The sequence below is a fragment of the Aptenodytes forsteri genome, unplaced genomic scaffold, assembly GCF_000699145.1.
Source record: "Aptenodytes forsteri isolate BGI_AS27 unplaced genomic scaffold, ASM69914v1 Scaffold278, whole genome shotgun sequence".
Classification (NCBI taxonomy): domain Eukaryota; kingdom Metazoa; phylum Chordata; class Aves; order Sphenisciformes; family Spheniscidae; genus Aptenodytes; species Aptenodytes forsteri.
The window spans coordinates 228,682-253,575 of record NW_008795907.1 but is presented as its reverse complement, the minus strand read 5'-3'; the positions used below and the strand labels follow the sequence as shown (position 1 = coordinate 253,575).

General features: G+C 39.2%; 1 protein-coding gene across 3 annotated transcripts in view; it reads left to right on the top strand.

Annotated features, from left to right (window-relative positions):
* TSC22D2 (TSC22 domain family member 2) overlaps positions 1 to 21,315 on the top strand; it is a 31,091-nt gene extending 9,776 nt beyond the window's left edge. Inside the window, exons 2-4 of one of the 3 annotated variants that reach the window (XM_009284258.2) lie at positions 9,446 to 9,517; positions 18,762 to 18,813; positions 19,615 to 21,315. In XM_009284258.2, coding sequence (XP_009282533.1) covers positions 9,446 to 9,517; positions 18,762 to 18,813; positions 19,615 to 19,875 — 385 coding nt within the window. In that variant the 3' untranslated portion in view covers positions 19,876 to 21,315. Of the gene's footprint in view, positions 1 to 5,486; positions 5,561 to 9,445; positions 9,518 to 18,761; positions 18,814 to 19,614 lie in introns of all 3 variants that reach the window. The other 2 variants (XM_009284260.2, XM_009284259.2) reach the window with 2 other exon arrangements.
* The last annotated feature ends 3,579 nt before the right edge of the window (positions 21,316 to 24,894 follow it).

Below are 24,894 nucleotides of genomic sequence, written 5' to 3'. Positions count from 1 at the left end.
CAAGCCAGCTGTTCCACTATGCAAGGCCACTTTCACCAATAAACACAAGCAGCTTTCCCTTTCATCAATAGGTTTGAGGAAATCTAGCTTCGTGGGCAGAGCAGGCAGTAGGAGCCTAATCCTCTACAATAACATGTTCATACATATTAATAAATGCCTCTTTCTTTACTAGCCAAGTTGTGTAAAAGTCAGTATTTTTAAGAGTTTTGATATCTCTTCCAGATTTTTGTATGTCTAATGCAATGCTAGCAAATGTGGATCTTTTTAATTCAGAAATACAGAATTTATGTTGGTTTTTACTACCTCCTTTCATCCAGCGTATTAGGGTCTGCTTTTTAAATGCATTCCAAGCTTGCTCTCTTGAATGGGATAATTTGCAAAAGAATAATGTGGCATAGTGATGTTAACTGGCAAATTACAATAGATGCTGAAGGACTCTGTCCCTTGTGAGGTGAAGTTCAAGATGTTTGTTGAGACGACATAAGTTATTTTCAAGAAGCCTTTTTTTTTTTTTTAAAGCTTGTCTCAATTTATCGAAACATGGATAATATTGATGGGCCTTTCTGTGGTTTTTCTTGAAAGCTTCTTAATAGTGGCAAGAATCCCTGACTGGGTCAAGCAAAGACTTTCTGCATTGCCATTAAGTTTATCAACTTCTAATCTGTAGTTGTTTCTCTTTGAAGATGTGATCTACTGTGTGTTTTTCTTGAAGGTAAGCTGTGCATCATGTGAATGACTTTGTATTGTATCCTCCCTACAAGAACTGAAGGTTAACTTTACCCAGTGAGAAGACAAGTCATTGGTACGAGACATCTTACACTTGTTATGTGTTTTGATTTGAGAACAGAATCACTCAGATTAGTCCTTACCCAATCTGTAAGATTATGTAATTAAAATTCAGCCTGACAGACAACCATGGCAGCCTTCACAAAACAGCCTTGGTTTATTAGCACACAGTGTTTTAACAAGCATATCCGTGATGATGCTGTCTGCAGGGAGGAAGAGCCCGAGAGCGTTGGTTACCTGGCTGGAAGAGAAGTACTAGTCGGGAGTGAACTAAGAGTGCACCGAGTCTGGCTTTGGAAAGTGGGAAGACGGGATGTAGAGGGTGGAAAAGATCATCAGTGAGTCCTGAATGACCTTAAAGCTGTTATGATTACAGGATTGTCTACTATACAGGATTACAGGATTGTCTACTATATAGAACTCCTGAGGTTTGGGGACCAGTTTCTGGGACCCGAGAGAGTTGCACCCTGGAGTTTCGAGTTGCAGCTGTTGAGATCAGAAGGAAGTAAGAAGAAATTTAGAAGATGAGCACTTGCGTTGTTCTTTCCATGATTAGTATCAAATAGTCATATCAGAATTTACTATTTGAACTCTTCAGCAAAGTTCCTTCAGAAATACTGAATGATTATTACCTAACACAGTTACTGACTGCTGTTACTTGGTTATTTTTTAAGGCAAAGTGCCACCGTTTTTCTGATTCAAGGCTCTGTGAACAGGAAGCATGATGTTCTACTGGCCTCATTAATTTTCGCCAGTATATGTAAACTTGAACTCTTTCCTTATAGAAACTTGGACTCATGCTTTCAAAGAATGTAATAAAATAAAGGGAAATGTTTCATTTCTCATGTTCCTGTGCTCTACTGATTTAGTGTCTACCAGAGACTTGAAAGGCAGAAACTACAAAGTGATGTTAATCAGAGAAGACTTTGAATTACTAGTAGCAAAATTTGGTAGACTTAAGTGAATAACTAGGTGCAGCTCCACCTGAAACAGCTAGGTTGGTTAGCTTCTGTAAAGCAAATCTTTATGAAACGCCTGCACTAAAGAATGTTTTGTACTAGCTGTTCTTCGGAGTATATAGTAGAAGAAACTATCCTGATTTTACAGCTAGGAACTTTGTATTTGCAGAAGGCTTGTTGATACTAAATTATTGTAACCTGTTAAGAAAGTTTGAATTTAATAGTGTCAAAATGCTTCTTGGTTTTTTTACACCAGATTTTCATAGTCAATCCTATGGGGGAAAAAAGATAACTTGCTGCTATTTTATCAGATAATAATAAGGTGTAGAAATGAAGCTAGATTACCTTTTTGTCTCACAAGTCGGTATCACCTCAGGTCTGTCAGTTCAGTAAAGATATGAAATGGTATAGTGCTTCTGCTCTAATTTGGTACAAGACTGCTAAAGGCTTTAAGTATGTTTTAAAATGCAGTGGTGAGTCAAGTATAAAAGTGTTTTCTACAGCTATTCAGTGCTGGGACAAGAGCAGAAATTGTTGACATCTCTCCTTTATAACTGAGGAGAATGGTGATTGTCCTCAGGCAAGGGCATGTGGTGATACCAGTGACTGCTCTTTGTTCAGGGTGGGCTTGGAACATTTGAGAAGCTTCCAACCATTGCTCACTAGGTACTCAGATTATTTGCTACATCCCTTTGGTCTGACTGTTATTAATGTTGACCTAACCTGCTCTGTCCCTGCTACATTCTCATTACCAGTTTTTGTAAAAGTGGTTTTATTCTTTTCCCTAGCATTCACAAGGACTGAAAAATGTCTTTTTTAGAGCACCAAGCCCCCAGAGCAGGGGAAAGCTGATGCCAGCATCTCAACAGAATGAGCAAGTGATCAGTGAAATGCCTCTGTCAGACTTTCTTATCCTGTGCATTTGAGACAGTCATCTCTCATTCATTTCTCCTTAGGGACTTCTAGTCAGTGCAGAAGATTATTTTCCAAAATCCTCTTCTGAGAGCAAGGCAAATAAAGTATGAGCTACTGTTCTGATCTTTGCTATGGAAAGGAGGATGCAACTCTGATAGCAAAGTCTAGTTCTTTCTCTTCTGATACTTGAAATCCAAACATCAGGAGTCTGAGATGCAGCTAGTTGAAATGGAGCTGCTGATGTCAGACTTTCCTGTCTTATTCCAGGTGATGTGTGCTTCTTTAGTTCTCTCAGTAAAGTTACCTGAAGGTGATTTTTCATCGTTTCTGAAAGTGTTGGGAGGGAGTGTGTAGTTTGTTTGAAAGCAGCTGAAACTGAGTGCTGGTGCTGCTGGCATTGTCTTGCTAATGATTGTGTAGTACATCTGGGTGTTCTTTCATCTCCTTCCTCTTGAATCAATTACAAAACTGCTGTTAAGCATGTCCTAATTTGGTAATTTTTAGCATTTAAATTTGTGTATCTCTTGATTTTTCTAGTGGAGATTGCATCCATGCAGTATGCTTTCTCTTCACTGTTACGGTATTTTCATTTAGAAGTAGTCTGTGAACCCCTTTAAAGTCCATCATGGTGGTTGAGAGCCTCTGTTCCAAAAACTGTCATGCAGGCTGCTAACTGAGTCAGCCTTTCCTGTCATCTGTAGCTAGAATGCACCTAAAACTGAATGTAACAGCATCTAATTCTTGCTGGTTTTTCAGGGTATGTATTTCAAGTATAATGGCTTTAAGGTACTACATGAACAGGATATGTAATTAAACACAAAACTTAAGAGCTTTAATCTTGAGATTTTTTTTTTCCTTAAATTCCACATTGACTTCCCCACATGTAGTCCCCACATTCTCTCCTGCAAAGCTTTGTACTCCAGTTACTTTGTTTTGTAGGTGGAGTCTTATGAAATAAAGCTGATTCAAAGTTTTAAATAGAAGGCGATATAAATAAAAAAAAAGTGAAACGTCTTTTAAAAGAAGAGGGATGGAGAAGGAATTCTGTTAATAGTGTAAACGTAATCTCGAAATGCCATAAACTTTACTGGGAGTTTCCTGATAAGCTATGATCAAGTGATTGCAAAATCCCTGGTTCAGATCCTAAATAAACCATGCCAGGTGTTTTTATTTAGAGACCAACTGTAATCAGTCTTCATTGCAGGTCATAGCTAGTAACCAAGTTAAACACAGCCTTTTATTGGTGATCAGTAAGACATATAACTAAAAACTAACTTGGGTTTGAAATGCTTCTGGGTAATAATACATCCAATCTTTTAGAAACTTAAGAAGGGATTAATTTATTGTCCTTTAGTGCACATCAAATTGGGCAGTTGATGGCTCTACCTTCCTTTTTTTTTTATGCCTTGATTCCTTATTGATCACCATAGTAAAAACACACCTGTATATGCTGATAGTTCTCTTAAGCTCAGACTGTGTGCTTACCATTGGGTCTTTTGATTGTTAAATAATAATTCTGATGTTGCATAAAGGCTACATACTTTTATTTGCTGGCTTCATCTTTAGGCTGTTTTTGAGTCACTTCTTTCTCAGTGTTCTGTTCACTTTTGGCACTGTAGAAATAATGTAGATGTACAAAGTAACATACTAGCGTCTTTTCTTTGATAAATGTGGCTGAAGAACACAGTTTTATTTACAGGCATATTGTCAGGCTCCTATAGCTGTCTGTGCAAAAGATAGGAAGCTAGAAGCTTGCTGTTGAATTCCCAGTCCTATTGATGCATCACTGTATGATTAATGACCTTACTTCTAAGACTAGGAACACAAGAATAATGGATGTTTTACTGATGCTTTCTAATCTTAAACTTGGTGCTTCAGCATGAGCTTTGTCTGCAACTAAGAACTATTCTGTTTTAGAATGGTCATTTCTCACTTTCTACCAAAAAAAAGACATTAACTTTACAGTTGAATGGAAAGGCAGTTTGATTTCAAAGTATAAACTAGGCTAGCTCTTTACTTCTTTCTTTTCTATTTCATAGTTAAATTTGATTCCTATAGGAGTTGATCTTATTCAAAGGCAGAACTTCTGCTTTAAAGATCTTGCTAGCCATGTCCTGAATTCTCAAAGAATTGTGAAAGATGGGCCTATGGGCTGATCTGGAGACTTAAAGACCTGAAATCTTTTGGGGCAATAACAGCTTGATCTCTTCTAGAATAACAAGTATGGGAATCCCACCACTTCTGTAAGAAGTCTTTTCTATTCCTTGCTGTTTGTGTGGAAAACAATTCAGATGTGTAGTTTAAACTTTCTTTGCGGCAATTAAACCCTGTAATGTTTGTGCTGTGCTTATACCTAATAGGTATGAGAACAAGTTTTCTTCTCCTTTGTAGATACTATAAACTATGTGAAGCCTGTAACTGTCTCTTTCATCTCTTCTAAATGCTTAATTTTCCTACTTAGTGATTCTGATTATTGGACAAAAAATTGGAATATGACATGTCTTCTGATGGTCTTGCCTGGACTTCGGTAGGCTTATATCCTTCTGAAGAGTTGGTATACAAAACTGGCTATAAAATCTAAGTTAAGGGCTCAGAAAGGCCAAATAAAACAAGGCTTCAGTTAGTATGTGTACATCCTGTGTAAGAGGAGTATTGCAAGTTCGGCACCTTTGCAAGATTTTTATTTTTTAACTGCTGTTTAGATTCTCTTCTGTGGAATTGCAGTCAGCTACTCATTCCATGTTTTGTACTTGTGCAGCTGATTATTGCTACCAGAGCATAATACTTCATGCTTATCCTTATTGAATTGCATCCTTTTTATTTCAGACCATTGCTCCAATTGGGCAAGATCTTCCTGAATTCTATTCCTGCTGTCCAGAGTGCTTGCAGATCATCTGCAGGTATAAAGATAGTCTGTACTCCACTGTCCAAGTCATGGATTAAAGTATCCTATAACACACTCGGAGGAGACCCCTGGAGAGCTCTGTTTGATGCATCCTTCCACTGAACCATTGGAAAGCCACGTGTACAGAGTAGTTATCAATGGTGGACCCGCTTTGTATAAGCCATGTTCTTACTTATGAAAATGTCATGCAAGATGGCATTAAAAGCTCTACTAATTTTATAATGTGATCACATCTTCTGTGTTTTTTCTATACGAGGCCTGTTAATTTTTCTCAAGAAATTTTTGTCTGACGTAAGCTTCTGAAAAAGCCATCCATGTTGGCTTGCTGCTGTCTAGGTAATAATAAATAGGTGGTTCTGCTTTGCTTTGGTCTTCCTCTGAGATATTGAGCACAAGTTGTCTGACCTGTTATTTTCATGTTCTTCAAAGACAGGTGCTTAGGCCTTTTTAATCTTCTGGATCATTCCTGTTCTCAAAGTTAATGAAAATAAGTCAGTGATATTGAGAGAGAGAACTGTCTGAGGTGGTCTAGTGTGAATTTTTTATTTTGCCACCTTGGGGAAAAAAAAAAGTGTGGTACTCTTCACGTGTTCCTCCTCTTGTTGCTCTTAATTGCTGATGTTGGTCAGTAGTTTGAAGATTGAAACATAGCTTCAGCTATGTCATGAACAACGATGTTACTATTTCTCCTTCAAAGGTGGTAGCTGGAAAAAAGGCATCTGTTCAGCAGCCTCTGTATGCCAAACTGATACCCAGCACTTCCAAAGCCAGTATCATTATTTAAACTAAAAGGCATTTATCCGTATACTTGAAAATTTGCCAACTTTCATGCGTATGGTTTCTAGCGAAGCAGAGCTCTCTAGAATAAAGTTTGTATTTGGCATATGCTTGTCCTGATTAATGGCAGCGGGTGGATACTCTTTTGAATATGAGGTGAGACTTCGGATGTGGTTTAGACTTCCCTTTTAAAGGGACAACATGAAGTTTCAAGTACTCAGAGAACTGAATAAATTCTCGTCCTTTAAATTTAGATCAAATTTCTGTTGCATGAAAACTTGTTAGAAACGGTAGCATCGGAGTGTGTTGTGAATATTGACGTTTGTGAGCTTTTAAAGGAAATAAATATGGTATGTGTTGTAGGACTTCTTTATAGAGACATGGAAGCTTTTTTTACCAAGCGAGATACAGTTTGAACGTTTAAACGTGCTAAGCTAGTTGTCTGTCATAGTCTCTGGGACTGGAATCGAGCCTCTCTATCCTTGGGAATACCTGTTCTCGTCTCTCACCAGAGATGGAGGAAGAGAAGTGCCTGGTGTACCTCCCGTGGAAGAGGAGGTGGGCTCTTGTTCTCTGGTTCAGCGTCAGGGACATCCTCTTTCTGTCTGGCTGTTGGCTCCACTGTGTCAATCTGCCAACAACTGGGACTGAGTCTTGACCTCTTAGACACGGCTGTCTGCTGGGGAGGGGACCTGAGGAATCTGCTTTTCTGGTCCAGGCTGTCCCTACATTCAGTTAAGGCAGTGTCAGACACAGCAGCAGCAGGCTAGATTATACTACTTCTGTAAGCCATTTTCTCAATTGTTTCTGCAAACTGAAAGGAGTTCTTTAGTAATTCTCTAACCTTTTATTGTTTGATGTGGCTAAAAATAGATGCCTCAACAGTCTGAAACTCAATCGTATTAGTTCAGACCTGCACATTAGGCATCATTCCTGTTACCTCTGTGGATTTGCTTTTCCTGTTTACGTAGCACCCCCCCCCATCCCCCCTAATTAACGTCTTGCTAAAAGATAGCTATGGAGTAGAAAATGTTCTCTTAATTGTCTGAAGTAATGCAAAAGCAATTTCAACAGCAGGGGGTACAAATGAGAATTTAACGAGGAAAACTTTTTCATACCTTTCCAGATACTTGCTTAAGAGTAGTACAAGAATATGTAGCATATAGGGTATCAGTATAAAAATAGACTATGAAATACATGCTGTGTGGTTATAAACCACAACTTCTTATACCTAACAATAGCAACAGGGTTTTATATGCTGCAAGTAAACTTATCTTGGAAGTTAAATGACTTTCTATTTACAGTCACTTTCTGAGGAAGAGACTTTTTTTACATACTCCTCGCAGACAACTGAATTAGAAAGAAGAGCTTGGGCCTCCTCTTTCTCCTCAACAAAGGAATGCTCTCTTGATCTGCAGATGCCAATTGCTTTCCATATGTTAAGTCCCTGTATCACTCAAATGTCCTTTAGCTATTGTGTTGCTCTTCCTATAATTAGTTGTATTTAGTTGTCACTCAAGTGTGCAATACTTCTTATGAAAACATGAGTACTACCAACATAAGAGCATGATATTTATCAGCTTGATCAAGCAACTTCTGTAGCAGGTTTTAAGCTAAGTTCCAGACTTGCATGGATTTTTTTTTTTTTGAAGGGTAGAGTGATGAAGGTGGGAGAAGGAGTGACAAACACTTCAAACAAGTGATTCCTGATCGCTGCTGATGCACAAATATTGTTATCCTTGCAAGGTTTTTGGTATACACCTGCCATGGGAATCAAATTACTTCAGATAGTGTTTTGTTATGGTGCTGCTTCTGTGATTTTTTTTTTGTTTTGTTTTGTTCTATGATTTCAACTATACAGCAACTGTACTTAAATGGAAATAATTAAATAACCTGAAGACAGTTGCTTTAAGAAGTATTCTTGCCATAAACACAGAAAAGGGATGGGCTTCTAATGTTGGTATAAACTTCCAATTTTAAAACTGACTTTAAAAGGAATTTGAACTAATACTAGCTTTTCTGAAGATTTTTCAGCTAAGCTATTGTATTCTTCTCTAGGGCTGGTATAGCTATACCAACGAAAGGATGAACTGCAGTATTGATAAAAGGAGTTTCTAAGCTTAAGTATAATGCTCTGATACAGCCACTAGTGGTAGAGAATTTTGACTTTGTGCTTCATCCAGTATCTTGTAAACAGTAAGTGTTCAGATAAGACTTTGGAGAACTAAGGTCTTCAAATTATGCTCTTGGTATAGTTGCTATCTATGGGGCAAATGCGTGTTGAACGAGGAGGGTCAGGCTGTCTCAGGGGTTCGGCACTGGTGACAGAATTTATGCTGTAGTGTCCGGTTTTCAGCAAGGTTACTGGTGCCTGTGCTGAAGGCTTGAGACCCACGGTGGTAGCTAGAGCACACCGATTTACTGCTTGGCAAAGCGCCTCCAAACAGCAGTTGCCCTATTGCACATCAAGAAGGGGAAGCATGAGGATGACTGACAACCACTTACAAAGTTAGCAATATTTTAGATTCCACTTTTCAATTTTAACTTAATCTGGTTTTCAGTTGTAACTTAATCTGTCGTAGCTTGAATGTGGCATATTTAGCTGTGACGTCTAGGTCCCCTTGGAGAACTCATGTGTTTTGCATATAAAGTAGGGTGCTAAGTAGAATAGAAATACTGGGTACTGTTTGCAGAGGCATTTTGTGAAATATGAAAAATGTGAAACGTATCTTTTGAATTTAGGTATGTATAGCATTAGAGTGGTATACAGCTTACCTGTACAAGATTGTCAGCATGACATGAGATGTGTCATTAATGGCTTTACAGTCTTTTTACAGTAGCAACTTGAAATAGCATGAAAATCCATAGGGCTTGAGGATTACTTTTTCTTTTTGAATCAGTGTCCTTAATGGAAACCCATAGAAACATTAAGGCCTTTCATTCATTAAACCATTCTTTAGGCATTCTGTGAAGTCTGTAAACTTTTGGACATAAATTTAACCTGTCTGGACAGCTAATTTACTTTGTAATGCAGGTTGCATAAGAGAGTATTTTTATTACGTACCCATTTTCAATATGTCTGTTTGATTCTTGGATCTCATAGGAATCCGTCAACTGCATTCTACCAAGCGTTCCATTTCAACAAGTTACGCGAGTCAAAGACCTTCTGGGATAGGTATGAATACTTAAGTATGGAATGCATACGTGCTGAGGTATGCATGAACAGCTTCGCTCTATGCAAGTTTCTCGTCATTTTTGTTTGCACAGAACTGCTACTTGTGTTTAGAACTTCATATTGGACTTCTGCAGCCTGAAGGTCTGAAAGCAGTCATGGAAGTGAAGTATTTGTACTGAAAATTAAATAAGTCTGAAATATGACATGACATTTTTTTCTTCCTCCTTCCATTATGCATGTATCATACATAATGTGTAAGCTGAAAGAGTTTAATGCTACTCAGCTACTAGCTGACCTGCACTAAAATATTTACAGCTTCCTTTTCCAAAAAAAGGCAACTTTTTGGCATTGTGGCTATTGAGTCCTGTATCAGAAAACAAGTTATGAAAATGTTATATTTAAATACAACTTTGCCAAAGTTAAAAATCTTTCAGTCTCAAAACCAGGAAAGGAAGCTTTCTGGCTTGCTTTCATTCTGCTTAAGTAAAGCTAGATGGGGAACAAATGTGAACCGTGACAAGATACGAGGACGAAGTAAACCTACCAAGTTAACATTGAACTCATGGCGAGAAACTGCAGTGAAGTGCAACAAAGTCATATCTCTTATGGATATGACTTGTCAGAGATGCATTACTAATTAATCAGTAGCTGCAAACTGTTTCTTTCCCGCACTTTAATGATTGAAGGGTTACTTGTCAGAGATGCATTACTAATTAATCAGTAGCTGCAAACTGTTTCTTTCCCGCACTTTAATGATTTTGAAGGGTTTTTTTTTTTTGTCAGCATTAAGTTGAAGTCCTAGTGATTATGTGACTTCATGCCTTGTGATGCTCTGGCTTGTCACAATACTTCTGCTTAGCAAGCTCTGTAGAAGCTATTGAAGTATTGATAACTATTTCATCATTGTACTGGCTGTATTTGACTTGAGAGGCTTTTCAACTTGCAAAGCTTAACTGAATCCTTTAAAGTTTGCTTGGCAATAATTTGTATAGCGTACAACACTGATGGTTAAAAGTAATGCTAATGCATCCTGCTCTGTTTTTTGCTGAAGTGCTAGCATTAGGCTAAGTTTCAAAAGCACGTCTTCCTTTTCTAGCAGAAGCTTGTACAAATTTGCATTTTTGCTTTAAGCTCTGGATGATGCCATTTTCCTGTATTTATGGGACAGAGTTGGTATTTAGGTTCCAAGGACTTCATTATTTAACTGAAATAAACTTCAGGGCCTTGAATACAGATTTGGTAGTTAGACCAAAGCTCACTTTAAGGTCTAGCCTTCATCTGTTTCTCTATTTTTGTGTCTCTTAACTTGAAATAGTTCTTAAGATGAGGAAGCTGATTAAAAAAACCCTAAAAACAAATACTTAATGATTAAGATTGAGGCTTCACAAATCTGAGGTTTATGTACAATGTCTGAAGCAAGTACTGGAAGCATGGGATATAGAAAAACATTAAATTCAGGTAGAAGAATGTAAATGGCTTCCTTTTAAAAATAGTCTTGCGTCTTTGCTGTTGAACACTGTGGTAAAAACAAGTATTTGTAAAAACACAGAAGCAAACTCATCAGGATTGATGCAAGTTTTAAATTTCTAATCTGTTCAAATTCCAAAGTCTCTGACAGGGTTTAGCAGGTTTTGCATTTATAACCCAGTTATTAGATTTTCTTAAGATCACGTTATGTAGTTTTGCTTTACTAGATGACTGAAACTGAAAAGCTTTCAACAATAAACTTTGAATGAAAACCTAATGGAGGGAACTTCAAGAGCATAGCCAGTAAAGCCAGTTCTGGGGAACGCTTCACAGGGTAGGGGTATGGTGGAGCTCAATTGTGTGGCTCTGCCAGCGATGTGCATCCTGGCAGCAGCAGCAACAGGATGGGAGACTGACAGTGCCCTGGTAGCTCCACTTTGCATAGGCAGGACAGCCTCTGATGCAGGTGGGGATCTGTTGTCAGACTTGCGTAGTTTGATAACAAGTACAGTGATTTGGGGCTTTTTTTGTGATCTCCAGTTTGTGAAAGAGAAATGTCTGCTGTGAAAACGATAAGCTCGTCTAATTTCCTCAGAATCCCGTTGTTTCCCCATCCCAAAATGTGGGAGTTAGCACACTGCAAAACATAAGGATCTTAAGCTTGCTGGCAGTAGAGGCTTTAGTGTAAACATAATAGAAAATCTTCCTGTGTAATTTCAGTATTTTTTTTTCTAACAAATACAGATTATTCTCCTATGAGCAGCCATCTCTTGGGACCATTTGAAGTCAGCAAAGCTAACCACATGCTATTGCAATAGACAGTAAAAGATTGCTTGGTAATTGATTGGTCCAGTAAAATAGAGACTTGTTTATTTTTCACTAATATACCATGTCAGGGAAGAGTGCTGGTAACATTCAAACCATTAAATATTAGTGAAATACTAGTTGTTACTGACACATTTGCAGGAAGCCTGCAAGTGGTTTTCTGCTTAGTGTTCATGTAGGTGTTAGTGTTCACGTAGGTGTTGCTAAGGGCACAAGTCTCATGGGTCTTTCTTTTCAACTGGCATGGTTACCGAGGGGATTAAGAAGGGGAATAATATCCTTGGCATATTCACATGAGTCTGGGTGACTGCTCCTCTGTACCTGTATTGCCTTTGTATGGTAATAGTGCCATAGGAGCTTTAGATAGGTTTGCCTAAAACATAGCTATTGTTGGTAAACTTGAATTTAAAGCAGTAGGATTTATGTTTCTGTTGCACTTTTGTGCGAAGCTTTAAACCTTCACAATATAAATTAACTCATAAAATGTGGATTTTCTCCCCACGTTAACACTCAGATAAATGTAGTCTAAGTGTTGCTGGTAAACGTTTTTCTTATGTAAATGTGATGAATTAGGCAGCATCTCTTCATGTGATGGATTTTGCTAAACTTCCATTTCCCTATTCCATGCCTTTCTGTTAAATGAGATGCTCCTTCTAGAGACAGGAGAAAGTCAAGAGTTACACATCTTCCACTTTTTGATTGTAGCCTTATCTGGAGGTTCTTTTAGGGGTGAAGCTTTTCTGATTTTAATTTAAAAGTCTAAAACTCCATGTGAAATTTAAACAGAGGCTTAGGAGGAGGCTGACATTTCATGTAACACACTGATCCAGTCAGTGTTGTGGTTAACGTGTTTCTTCTTGAAGCTTGCTTCTCATGGAAGTGGTGCGCAATGTGACTGTCTTCATGCATAGCGAAGAGTGTTTGGTTCATTAGCGTAATTCAGAAACTTAACCAAAACTATGAAGGAGCCACATTAAAGAAAAATGTCAAAAAAACCCCACCCCAAAACCAACCAACAAATCCAAACCAATTCAACTCAAACAACATCTTGGTTTTCCCCAGAACTATTCTGTCTTTTATAGACCTCATGTGTTGCTTCTAAGATCAATTTTGATGTTGTGTTGAATAATTGATCTTCAGATTTTCATGTAAAACTGAAGAAAACGTAACTGTCCTATGGAAGCAAGTACTTCTCTGTTTGACAGAGGAGCTTACTAATGTGGAGCTTAAGTAGACTTGCAGGGAAAGCCAGGCACCTGCCAGTAATCATGAGGCTGCGAATTCACTGCCTCAAACTTTCTCACATTCTCACGCAGCTTTGACAAAGAAAAATGATGCAAATCTGAAATACTTGCATAGATACTCTTTTAAGGCTGGATAATTGATCATATTGGGAAGCTATTATTATAAAATCTCATAATTGGATGAGGCTAATTAAACATGCCTTAACTGTTTCAAGAATAGACAAGGTTTCTCTGGACAGACTAAATAGCTCAACTGGTGGTAAGACATGAGGAGTGGCTGGTTAAGTGACTACAGTAGCTCATAAATGAGTAAACCAATGAGGGGAAAGAATAAATTAACACACTGTTTTAATTTGTAGTTCACTTGCGAGCAAAACAAATGTGGGAACACTTCAAGGTACCTTACTGTTCCTTCCAGAAAGATTGCTTGATAATTTGATTTAAAGCAGTAACAACGAAAGAGCTAGGGGAGATCGCTTGGTTCAGGGATGTCTGTCTCAGACAGTGGTGTATAACATCTTTTCCACTTTAACCTAAAGCAAATTAGATCTAGTGCTTTAAAGGAAGAGTTGTCTTATAGAGGCTATTGGACGAGACTCTTGGTAGCATTGGTGTACCCTTTTGTAGTCTGTTCTGCAGGCAGTCTTTTCCACTCTTGCAGGGTTAGCGATGTTGAGTAATAGGTTTTATGTATCTAAAAGCTTGAGGTGAATAGTACAGTAACTCTTGATGCTAAAATTTAAAAGCAATATCAAAAGCAAGAAAACTCATGCGTTCTGGCAGTCTTCTGGAGGGTGACTTGCTGCTAAGAAATTCCTTGGGAAAGTACTATGCAGATAATCAGTGATACAGCTGAATATGGAATATATTTTTTGTTACTGACTAAAAAACCTGAAGCTTCAAAATCAGTTTACAACATCCAGTCAGTAGGATTTGCAGTCTCATTTAAATGTGAAACGCTATTAACTAGTTGAGTACTTGACAGTGCCAAAGTAGGGCTGTTTATAACTCTCATTCCTAATGCATCCAACGTTGGCGTAAAATACACACGTTACTGAGGACTGTGGAATTTCTAAAAATGAACCACTGCATTCTCTTTTTGAGCCTATAGAGTGAATTAAGCTGCAAATGCCTTTATTTTGAAATTTGATTCCTAGTCTTTCTACCTAGATTTTGAGTGAATTTTGAAGTTGAGGATGTCATTTAAAAGGATGATAGTTATATCTAAAGACTTTAATAGTGAAAACACCAAGCTGAGTACAGTGGTGCTTGTTGAATTCACCATTGAAATAGATCTTGGTGCCTACGAGTGTGAGGTGATGTTGAAGGTTGAATTTTCCTCCAGCCATTAACGGGTTAACATTAAGACATTAACCTTTTTTGCTGTCTTCTGACCCACTCACCTTCAACTTTTCCATTAGTCATTTATTTTATTTGCTTTCCTATTCTGTGAACAGTGTTGTTCAGGTTTTGGAATAGTCTATAGTAAGTAAGCTTTCTTGAACTGCAAAATTATGCTTTACAAAGAACACTTGTTTGATCCCTGAAAATACAGATATTATATAATGAATTTGTACACACATGGTATGTGTTGTGCTAACAGGGCTACCAAACACTTCTTTAAACAATATTATAGCTTATTGATGATACTGAAACACCTTTCCAATAATATCCTACCATACTCTTGGGATACCATGCCTCTCCATAGGAAAAGTTTTTGCAGCAATGAAGTCAGAGTTATACCGAGGCTTTTAAGAATGCGATGCATTATGGAAAGTGGGCTTGCTGTATATTGTGTAACATGCATTTGAAATCAGACTTGCACTTAGACTAGCCAGTTCTCTTCCCATTTTCTTAATCCGTATGTACATGATTGTCCAAGACACTTCTCTCACTTTGTTTGCAAGACATTTGAAGCAAAAAAATTACAGTGCTATTCTTGAGTTGTTAGGCATATAGGAGAGATATACCTAAAATACAACATAAAGAATTCCGAGGTGCAAGCTGTAAGTATTTGATAAAACGCTTTGTTCCAAACGCTGCATACCTAATTGTGAGCTATAGCTAAGCAGTGTTATTGGCAGTCAAAATCTAGTTTTCCCCTTGGTCTTTCAAAGTGAAATGTGAAAACATTACATTTAAGCCACTAGGATTTTTTTCAACAATCAAAATATGAGGATTTCTCAGACTAAATAGGTTTTGCCTATTTAGTGTGTAAGGTAGAAAAATGTTGGTTTTACCATCCATCTCCGGAAATGGCAAACTGTACTTGGTAATCTTTGTCATTTTTGCTGACTGTAAGTCTTGCCTTGCACTTGATGGGCTTCAGAGTGATCTTGGTATACCAATATAACCTCTTTTTGGTCAGAACCTTCATTTACGTAACCTTAACTTGGAGGTCCAGGTCAAACTGAGTTGTTCTCTTAAATTACAGTGTGTATGTATGGTAGCTACTTGGCTGCAAACACTCAGTTTGGGGGGGGTGGGAAGCTTGCAGTTAGGGGGAAAAAAAAAATTATATGCCTAATGCATCCCTTTCAACCATCCTACATTACATGATGCGGATTTTTGTTTGTGTTACAGCTTTGACAATAATTGTCAGACTTATGTAGTTCCTGGAGTAATCAATTTTGTCTTTTGTCTAAAAGCACAGCATAGTAATTGGTCTTTTTTTATAAGAGCTAAATAGCGTCTTTCCACTTCTAACTCAAGAATTTGCAAGTTGAGGCATTGGATATACAGTGGATGGTGCACTCACGGAACGTATCAAACTGTTTCCAGTTATGACATCCAAAAAGACTTATTTAACAGATTTTTTTCTTTTTTTCCTGGCCTCTTCATGAGGACTGGATTGTGTCTATAAACTTCATTCTGCAGCCATGAGATAAAATATTTTTATACAAACTGGGATTTGATATCAACAGCTAAGGATTTGAGAAAAAACCAAAATCTTAAGATTTGGCAGCGTATTTGGACTGTACCATAAGAATAGCTGGCACTGGAGTACTCTGCTTCTGAATGTCTCACAGGATATATTTTGTTGTGGGAAGCACTATGAAATTAATAAAGGACAGAATCATACGGGAATTGTGCTAGCATAAAATCTAATTCTCATGTGCTTTAGAAAGTGAAGTGAAATATTGTCATCAGGATAAGACCGCATCTGACTAACTGAAGGCTGCTCTGTCAGCGTGGAACTTCTCTTGGGGTGGGCAGGCGGTGGTCCTGGGCTCTGCCTGCTGGAGATGAGCAGGATGGACACCGGGATTTGTACGGGGAGCAGGTCTGGAATCCTGACTTAGTACTTTGATAATAGCGCAAGCTGCTCTGGGGATAAGGGCAACAAGAATATTGAAACGAATAAAAGTAGTGTGTAAACTACTTATGGCTTTCAGAACTGTCTACTAGTATCACTTAAGTGTAAAATATGGGTGGGAGAGCGATAGTTTCTCTGGCTCCATTCAAATCACACTAATGGGGAGGGACAGTTCTTATACCCACATTGTGAACACTGCACTCATTTAAAAGGCAGACAAGAATTTGGAGCACAAGGTACAGCATGGGAAAGGTGCTTCTGCGGTATGCCATGCAGGTACGAGTGTTTCAGGTGATGAAGGGGAAGACTGCCTGTCTTCCACTTGAGAGGCTTTTTCATGGAACTGATCGAATGCCTTAACTGTGAGTGGTGTAGTGGACTTTATTTTTTTTTAAATAATCACACTGCAAAATAGTTGAAACAGGAATAGAACAACAAAGTCCCAATCTCAAATTCAACTAGAAAAGTATTGACAAAAGGTGTATAATTACACTGTAAAGGTGCAGAAGCAGATCCCACTACAAAGCGTGCTGTTTGCTTTAATTTTGCTCCTCTTGTCTTTATCTCTTTAGAGCTGCCTCACCTGACTTCTAGAGTGATGTTCATGAAAGGCTGTATCAGGGACATGGAGCAGTCTTGGGGATTTCAATGACTCTTGAACACAGACTTTTTTAACAGAAACACGTTAATTCAAGACGGAAAGGAATACTTAACCTTGTCATGAATTATAAATACTTTTTATTCTGAGGAGGTTTACCATGAACATGGCTTGAAAGAGGCTTAGAAGACAGTAAGACACTGGCACAATTTTCTTGTGAAATGGGTGTTTAGCACTTTTGTTTTAGATTACAAGCTTTGTTCAGTTTAGAAATAGAGGCTGTTACTCCCGCAGTCTGAAAAGCTGATTCCCTCTACTTGTAAATGCTTGGTGCTAGGTACGGACAATTCTTGTGAGACTTGTTAAAATGGATTTCTCTAAATAGTGTCATATTCTTTCAATAATTGAGCTTTGTTTCATGTACGTAACTAATACTGCTGAGCATATTGCCAATACTCATTTTAAAAAGCCTTAAGTAGTTTTTTCTTAACACTTGGTTTCAGTGAGTGTTACATATTTTCAGAGAGGCGAGTTTCCAAGCATGACTGCAAACCTTGCATTTTTCCCGTATGTTAACTTTTTTCAACATAGCTGCACGCTGCTGATAGCAACTTCCATCGCTAGGGAGCATTATCAGTAGTTATCACTGGCAGGCCTGGTAAATAGTCCAAGAACTGCCGTCTTATGTCAGACCCGGAGCTGTGGAGTAAAATCGGACCACTGAGACCTAGTATGGGAGGGTCGACATGGAGAGTACAGGACCGACAGAGCGTGTGTGTGGATGGAGCATTCTGTAGCTGCTGTGGGGGTGTTCCTCCGCTGTAGTCGGTGGTGCGGGGTGCCCTCTCCCCTCCCTCCTGGGGAGAGCTACAGCTCCTGTCCAAATGGAGAGATTAGAGTCTGCGAGAGAACAGGGACACCCCCAGGCCCCTGAAATTCCAACTCCAGAGAGTTACGAGTGAGTGACTGGCTTGTGTTTCTGTATTGTGACTTGAAAACAGACCAAAAATATTAAGGCCTGGATTGCTGTGACCCAGGATTTAAAGATGTAGTTCAACATTGTTCCGCACAGTAAATACACATTCTTATAGTGGTGACTGAGTTGTTTTATTGCACTGTTCTGCACTATTATGTCTTTGGAACAAGACTGACCCTAACTGTAACCAGCCAACTGCATGCATTTCTTAGATGTTAAACGTGATCCAGTGGGAATTCATTGGAAACAAGTAAGTGCTCTCGTAGAGTTCAGGGCTTTGGTTGTGTCTTACTCTTCTATTGACTACTGCTATTCGGGCAAAGTTGTAAATACAGTGCTGATCCAGGAACTCTTTAACTGGAAAGGAGTCTTCAAGTAAAGCCAGAGAACAAATATTCTAACAGGTTTTTTTCTTCAATGCTTTATAAAAGCAATTTAGCAGAAATAAAACTAGAGGTAAGGACGTCATGAATATCCCATGAATCCCTGTTTTCCCCAGTGAAGAAAGCTGAAAAATGAGGCAAGGAATCAAAGCAGTTAATTTACTGCTTATTATAATGCATTTTTCTGGTTATGGGTGTCATAAGCATAGTCTGAGGAATTATAAACTGAAGGAGCAGTGTCTCTTAAGAGCTCTAACTGTACTGGGCAATATAGTCGGGGGGGAAATCCCCCACGATTGTGTACTGAATTCTTGAATCTGAAGCTTTAGCCTTCCAGTGAAAGCATGTTCTAGGAGTCCTGCGGGTGCCAATGGGTGCATAGTTTTAATTGAATGATACAGTAATGCTCACAAAGTTTTTTTCCTTTATTTGCAGTGCATCTGGTGCAAGTGTTGTTGCCATTGACAACAAAATAGAACAGGCAATGGTAAGTAAAAAAAAAAGTTATTTCCAATAGGATTAGTGGTTCGTCATTGAGCATAAGTTTCTAGCTGTATTGTGTTTCTGTGAGTCTGTAACCCTTCAGTCGGGTCAGACTGAGACTATCATTTGAAAAAAGGATTTTCTGTATCAGCTATGGGATGACACAAACCATGCCTTTACTGTTGGCCCAGAAATGTTCTTAAATGAATTTTCCTACGAATTTCTATGAACAGGCTGATTGAACTTAAAGGGGTGCTGAAAATAAATAGTGCATTTAAGTCTCTTACTTCGTCTCTTACTTTAGCGAAGTTCATCACTAGTTTTTCTGAATTGTCACTTACGCTATGCCATCCTTGACATTTTGTTCAGCTTCAGTTACATCTGTTTAATTTTTGCTTCTGCTGATTTAAAGGCTTTCTTATTTCTTGGTTCTCGTACACCTCAGTGCTTGGGATTGTGTAACACAGACTCTTATCTCCAGGTCAAAGCTTCAGAGCTGATGCTTTCATTTTGAGTAGCTGGAACGTAATTCTAGTCCTTGTCTTCAGCATCACCAAGGTGACTAGAACTTAATGCTGAATGCTGGAAACAAAGCTTTTGATGTAAGGGCCACTTTACAGTGAATAAAAGGGCTAGGTTATTTGCTCTTGAAGGCTAATTTATTCATATATTTTTAGCGACAAGTGCTTTAGTTTTCCAGGCTTAACACTTACTTCAGTGAAAGCAGTAAAATAGTAAATCCTGGGGTTGGAGTGGAATGAAACTGTTCTTTCACTTGGTGTAACTGTTAACTTGTTCTTCACAGGATCTAGTGAAAAGCCATTTGATGTATGCAGTAAGAGAAGAAGTGGAAGTCCTGAAGGAACAAATAAAAGAATTAGTTGAAAGAAACTCTTTACTTGAACGAGAAAATGCACTGTTAAAATCTCTTTCAAACAATGATCAGTTATCCCAACTTTCAACCCAACAGGCCAATCCTAGTAGCACTTCACAAGCGCAAACAGTGATAGCACAGCCTCCGCAGCCAACGCAACCTCCACAGCAGCCGAATGTCTCCTCAGCGTAAAGCTTTCTTGCCTCCTTTGAAAACAAAAACCTGAGAGCAGTCTGTCCTTGTGTGCCACTGATGTTCTTTCGACTTTATATGAAAGCGAGTAGCCATGCTTCTGTTGTGTGTTTGGCCTTTTCAGTATTAGACAATCATTCTACAAGAGCTGTCCCTCACTGATATATCATGAAGTGCAGTTGGTGTCCGTTATGTCATCAGTGCACAAGGGAAATCGTAGAAGGAGTTACTAATGCAAAGAATGCATTTGCTTGGTGTGCAGGAGTGAGGTCTTTAAGAGCTTTGGTGGCTCTCCAAGGTTTCCATTTCCCGTGGATTACTTTGAGCCTTGCTATCTGGTAAGAAGTAACAATTCATCTTAAGAGCCACTGTTCTTTCAATATAAGTAACATTTGCCTACATTAGTTTCATTTACTTGTTTTATTTATTACAGGGCTGCTATTTTCATAATGTACATGAACAATGTCACAGAACTTTTTAAATTTTTTTTAATAAATGTATGTATCAGTAAAATGATAGATGGGATTGCGTTAAATAGATAAAATGTTTAGGCAATAATTGAACAAAAGAATCCTGGCATATTTCTAACACTAATGGCAATTTACCTTTGGTATTTATTTACGGTAGTAAAGATCCAGCTTGAATGTAAATTTTGTATAGAGTGTAAGTATGAAGACCATAGTGCATCTGTACAGGTAGTCACCAGTTATTGTGATATAATAAATAATTGATGGGCTATTTTGATGAAGAAAACTTTGCTCATTTCTGTTTCTACTTTCTAATAGAGAGAAATTGCCATGATTCCTCTGCTTTTTGACATTTCGTATAATTTTTTTTTTTTTTGGGTGGGAATAAAAAGCTGTGAAATTGTTCAACCTACTTTGTAACCAAAGAAGCAAAGCTGTGTAATTGAGTTTTTTTTATTTTATAATGCACATTCTTTATGTATTTTTATTTAGTGTTTTCTCATTCACAACTTTCTTTGCTGTCTAGCATGATCTGCATGACCTATAATCTTTGAACCACTTTCGTACCTCATGTTTTTATCCAGCACTCTTATTGTAATATGTAATAGTCTGTGAACAATGTCAAATAAAAAAGAAAGAACAGCTGGTGTTGGTGGAGCTGAGCTAGTGTGCTATGCACTAGTTGTTTAAAAAAAATAAATGAAGTGAGCCATCTTTTGTTCATTTAAAATGGTGTTTTGAATTTCGTATGCAGAAAACGTTTTGTTACATTGCAGATTTTAATGTATTTAATAAATGCAACATGCAGATTAAGTGCAGTGTATACTGAGTATTTAAATTAAAAATGTACATTTCATAAATACAGTTTCAAGAGAGACCATCATTTGTGTAAACTAACGCAGTGTGTCAAATTGATGTATAAATATATATATTTTAACACATTTTCTGAAATTAAACTGCAGTTTTGTTGAAATTTTTTTGGCTGTAGATGTTGTTACAGTGTAACTAAATTCAGTAGTACTTTTTTTCTTAACAAAATGGAGAAAGGTAGCTTCAGTGAGCCAGTAATAGAATAATGCCAAAATTATAACTGCTTCTCTTGCAACACACTTTTATTCTAGGAAAAGCATAATTCTGATGCTGCCAGTGACCCTATTGGTTTTGGTTTTGTGCTGATATATATAAATTAACATTTGGCTGCGTGCTGGGGTGTTGAAACAGTTTGGTATCTCGGTGTGTTAAAACCAAGAATTTACTTTTGAGAAACACCTACAAGAGGAAACCGCACAGCATGCCTTCCCAGGCAGGCGTCACGGGCGCAGCTCTGAGTCGTCATCCCAGTGTGCTGCAGTCCAGTTCACTCTTGAGCCTGTACCTATTTTGTCAGGTTGCTTGCAAATGTTTGCTTCAATATATTATCCTTGTATATGTCTAACTCTGGTCAGGTTCATGTGTTAGGTAAAACAAAACAAAAGAAGGAGCACTAAAAACTGCAAGTTTTGGTGTCTTCGGATCTCAAGGAAGCATCCTTGTCCCATGTTCCAGAAACTTAGAGCATCACACTTTCCTGGTAAGCATCAGTTCACAGCACAGTTCAAAAAAGCCACGTGTGTGTGTGTGTGTGTATATTAAAAAGTACTCACTGAAGTAATACACTAAAATGATCTTTGCTTCAGTTGTAGATTGGTGCTCTTGGCCTGCTATAAGCATGCATGTATACTGCTGTAAATCCTTCAGTGAAACAAGAGCTTTGCATGCAAATTAGAAAACAAAATATTTCAGTAGCTAAGTGTATTTTCCCTCAAGTGTGATCAATAGGTCATTCCAGCTATACAGTAAGGATGTAGCTGGTAAAGTAAGTAAAAAGGTACAAATTGGGGGACTTCTGGGAACAGATGAATAGTTGATTAAAACTTTTATGGAGGGAACACTAACTGTCAATTAATTCTTAAGGGGTGAAATAGAAATGAGACATTTGAAACATGACTGAAGTTGTTAATGTCCTGCTGATGATAAAAGTAGAGAATCAAGCCGATGCGAAGACAGTCCTAAGCAGTTCTGTGTTCCCGTGGAGCTGGTGCCTGTGCATCTCCTCTCCCTCCTGTAACCTTGTTGTGACCTTGTTGTGTGGAGTTGTCTTTGTGTGAGCTCTGTTGCACAGTGACAGTTAGCTCCACTTACACACAGGTGTTCTGGAGAGGTTTTTTCTCCAAAAGAAAAAAGTATTTACTAAAATCTGCTGAAAATAGGGGATGAAAAAGATTAAATTGATCCTGTTAGAAATCCTTTGTTTGCTTCACTCCACTCCTGTCAGGTTTGGTTTTGGTTTTTGGTTTTAGTTTTCTCCTAGTGGTAAGTTGTATTCAGCTCTAACTGCCAACTCAGCTTGCTGTGTGAGAACACTATAAAATGGTAGAAAAGGGTCTTTGAATTGCGGCTGTCTCTTCCTGAGAGGCAGTCTGAGGCTGCTGCCTGGGGAGAGGAAATAGCAGTTCCTCAACGCGAGAAGATCATCTTGATGTTACTAAATGTTTGATTTCAGAGAGGAGGAAGAAAGGCTTGTTGACAAATGATCATGTTACTGTCAGGCTGTATTGGCTGCTGTGCTGCTTTGTGCACACGGTGTCAGTCAGCTTCCCGCTGCTGTAAAGCCTTTCTTTGTTGTCCTTACGTGTGACAGCACCAGCGATGTCAATCAACTACCCGTCAGTGTTTGCATCGCATGAGGCGGGGCGACAAAGAGATCTGTGCACCCCACATTCGGAGGTCTGGTTGGCGCTGCAAATGGGCGCTGGCAGCCGTGCCCACTGCTCCTTGCTGCTCAGTGTCAGCTAATTGCTTTCCGGTGCTCTTTTGGGAAATGACCGTGTTTAGGGAGCTGTGTGTGAAAGTGGGCTCTTAAGATGTGATGCTGTCCTCTGCGGGAAGCAGTGCTGTTGCATATTCCTGTAATACATGTCTTCGAAATGACTCCATAGCTTCAGCGTAACGAATAGAGAAGTAATTCAGCTACTGGACTTGCAGTGCTTTGAAATGGGGTTGATCCTATGACTGTGCATGCTTGGCACAGGTGGGAGGGAGAATGCAATTGTGGTGTCTCTGTGGCAGAAAGCACACTAGAGCAGAAAGGTCTTAAAGCGATGACGCTTAGCTTTGTGGTGGCTCTGAAATAGCCCCTGCATCTCAAAGAGGATGTGACAGAACATGCAGGGAGAGGCTACAAAAGCAATGGAGGATGCAGAGGAAATGCTTAATGAGGAGAGCCTGAGAAGGCTGTGACTCTGGCTTGAAGGGGGAGTAGGCTGCGGGAAGGCTGACACAAGCAGCTCAGAAAGTCTCCAGAGAAGGTGACGGGTGAGGTGAGCACAGAACTGTTATTCACCAGATCTCACCTACAGGGAGTGCGTATTTTTTCACGTAGCAGGAAGTGAACTTTGGAGCTGGTTACCACGGGATGTTGTGGGGGCAGGTAGGATGTTCTAGAAGGGGTTAGGCAAATTCTTGGACAGCAGGTTGATGAAAAGGGATGTACCCTCTTACCACCTTTACACAACGCTTCTGGCTGTGAGGAAAGGAGCAGGAGGGGAATGAACTGTAAAAGGTGGCTAAATTCGCCTGTCCTTCTTCATAGCATCTCCTACTGCCACTGCTCCAGACAAAGCACTGGGCTAGTCGGGGCCTGTCTTTTCTGAAAAAGAGCTTTGCTCTTCAATTACGAATTCACAATACTTTGTGGTCTAAGGTAACATTTCAGTCGAGCAACAGTCTAGCAAATCAGCCCCCTCGAATTTTAGTTTGAGCAAGTTTCATTGCATTTCTATTAACATGCCCCAAAAAGACAAGTGACCTGGATCACTGAGGTGGGATGTGGCAGTTCTGAGTTCCCGTAGCCAGTCCAGCCATGTTTCCTTGATTTTCCCCCCCTCCCCCCCCGAGCATGCAAGGGCATTTATTTCTGCTCACACCATGTGATATGCTGCTTTTGTAATTAACAAGTGCTTTTCTCTTTGTGGACAGTCTGTGTTCATGTTAAAGGACCACGAGTTTTCCCTTTCCTTTCTGAAGAGCGCTAGAGAAGTGATGTTTGGCAAAGTCCCAGGTCCTCTGTCTTTCTGCAGCATCTAGGCCAGTTCTTCCTTCCCCAAGTAGGGGGGGGATGTGAGGCTCTGCTGCGTGGTGGCTGAGGTGGTAACGCCATGTCTTCTCTTGTTCATCTGTCAGAGCTGGACTTGAGCAGGCTGCTGCTTTTGTAGCTGATGGCGAGAGCTGTGCACCCAGACCTTCCCTGGCTGACAGGCTTCACTTGTCATCCGTGGGCAGGAGCCCAAGCTTGCTAGGCACCGGTATTGGGAAGACAGCTCCAGCCCAAATAGCTGTTGGTGTTTTTCCACAGATTCTGCACCATCGGTGGGAATCATTTAGTAACTCAGTTTGACCGGGGCTGCACAGTGCCGCTGAGTTGAGGAGGACGCTGCTACAGGGATTGCTGGGGAGCCGGGAGCCACTTTCCCCAAAACGCCCCCAGTGACTGACGGGGGGGGGGGGGGGGGGG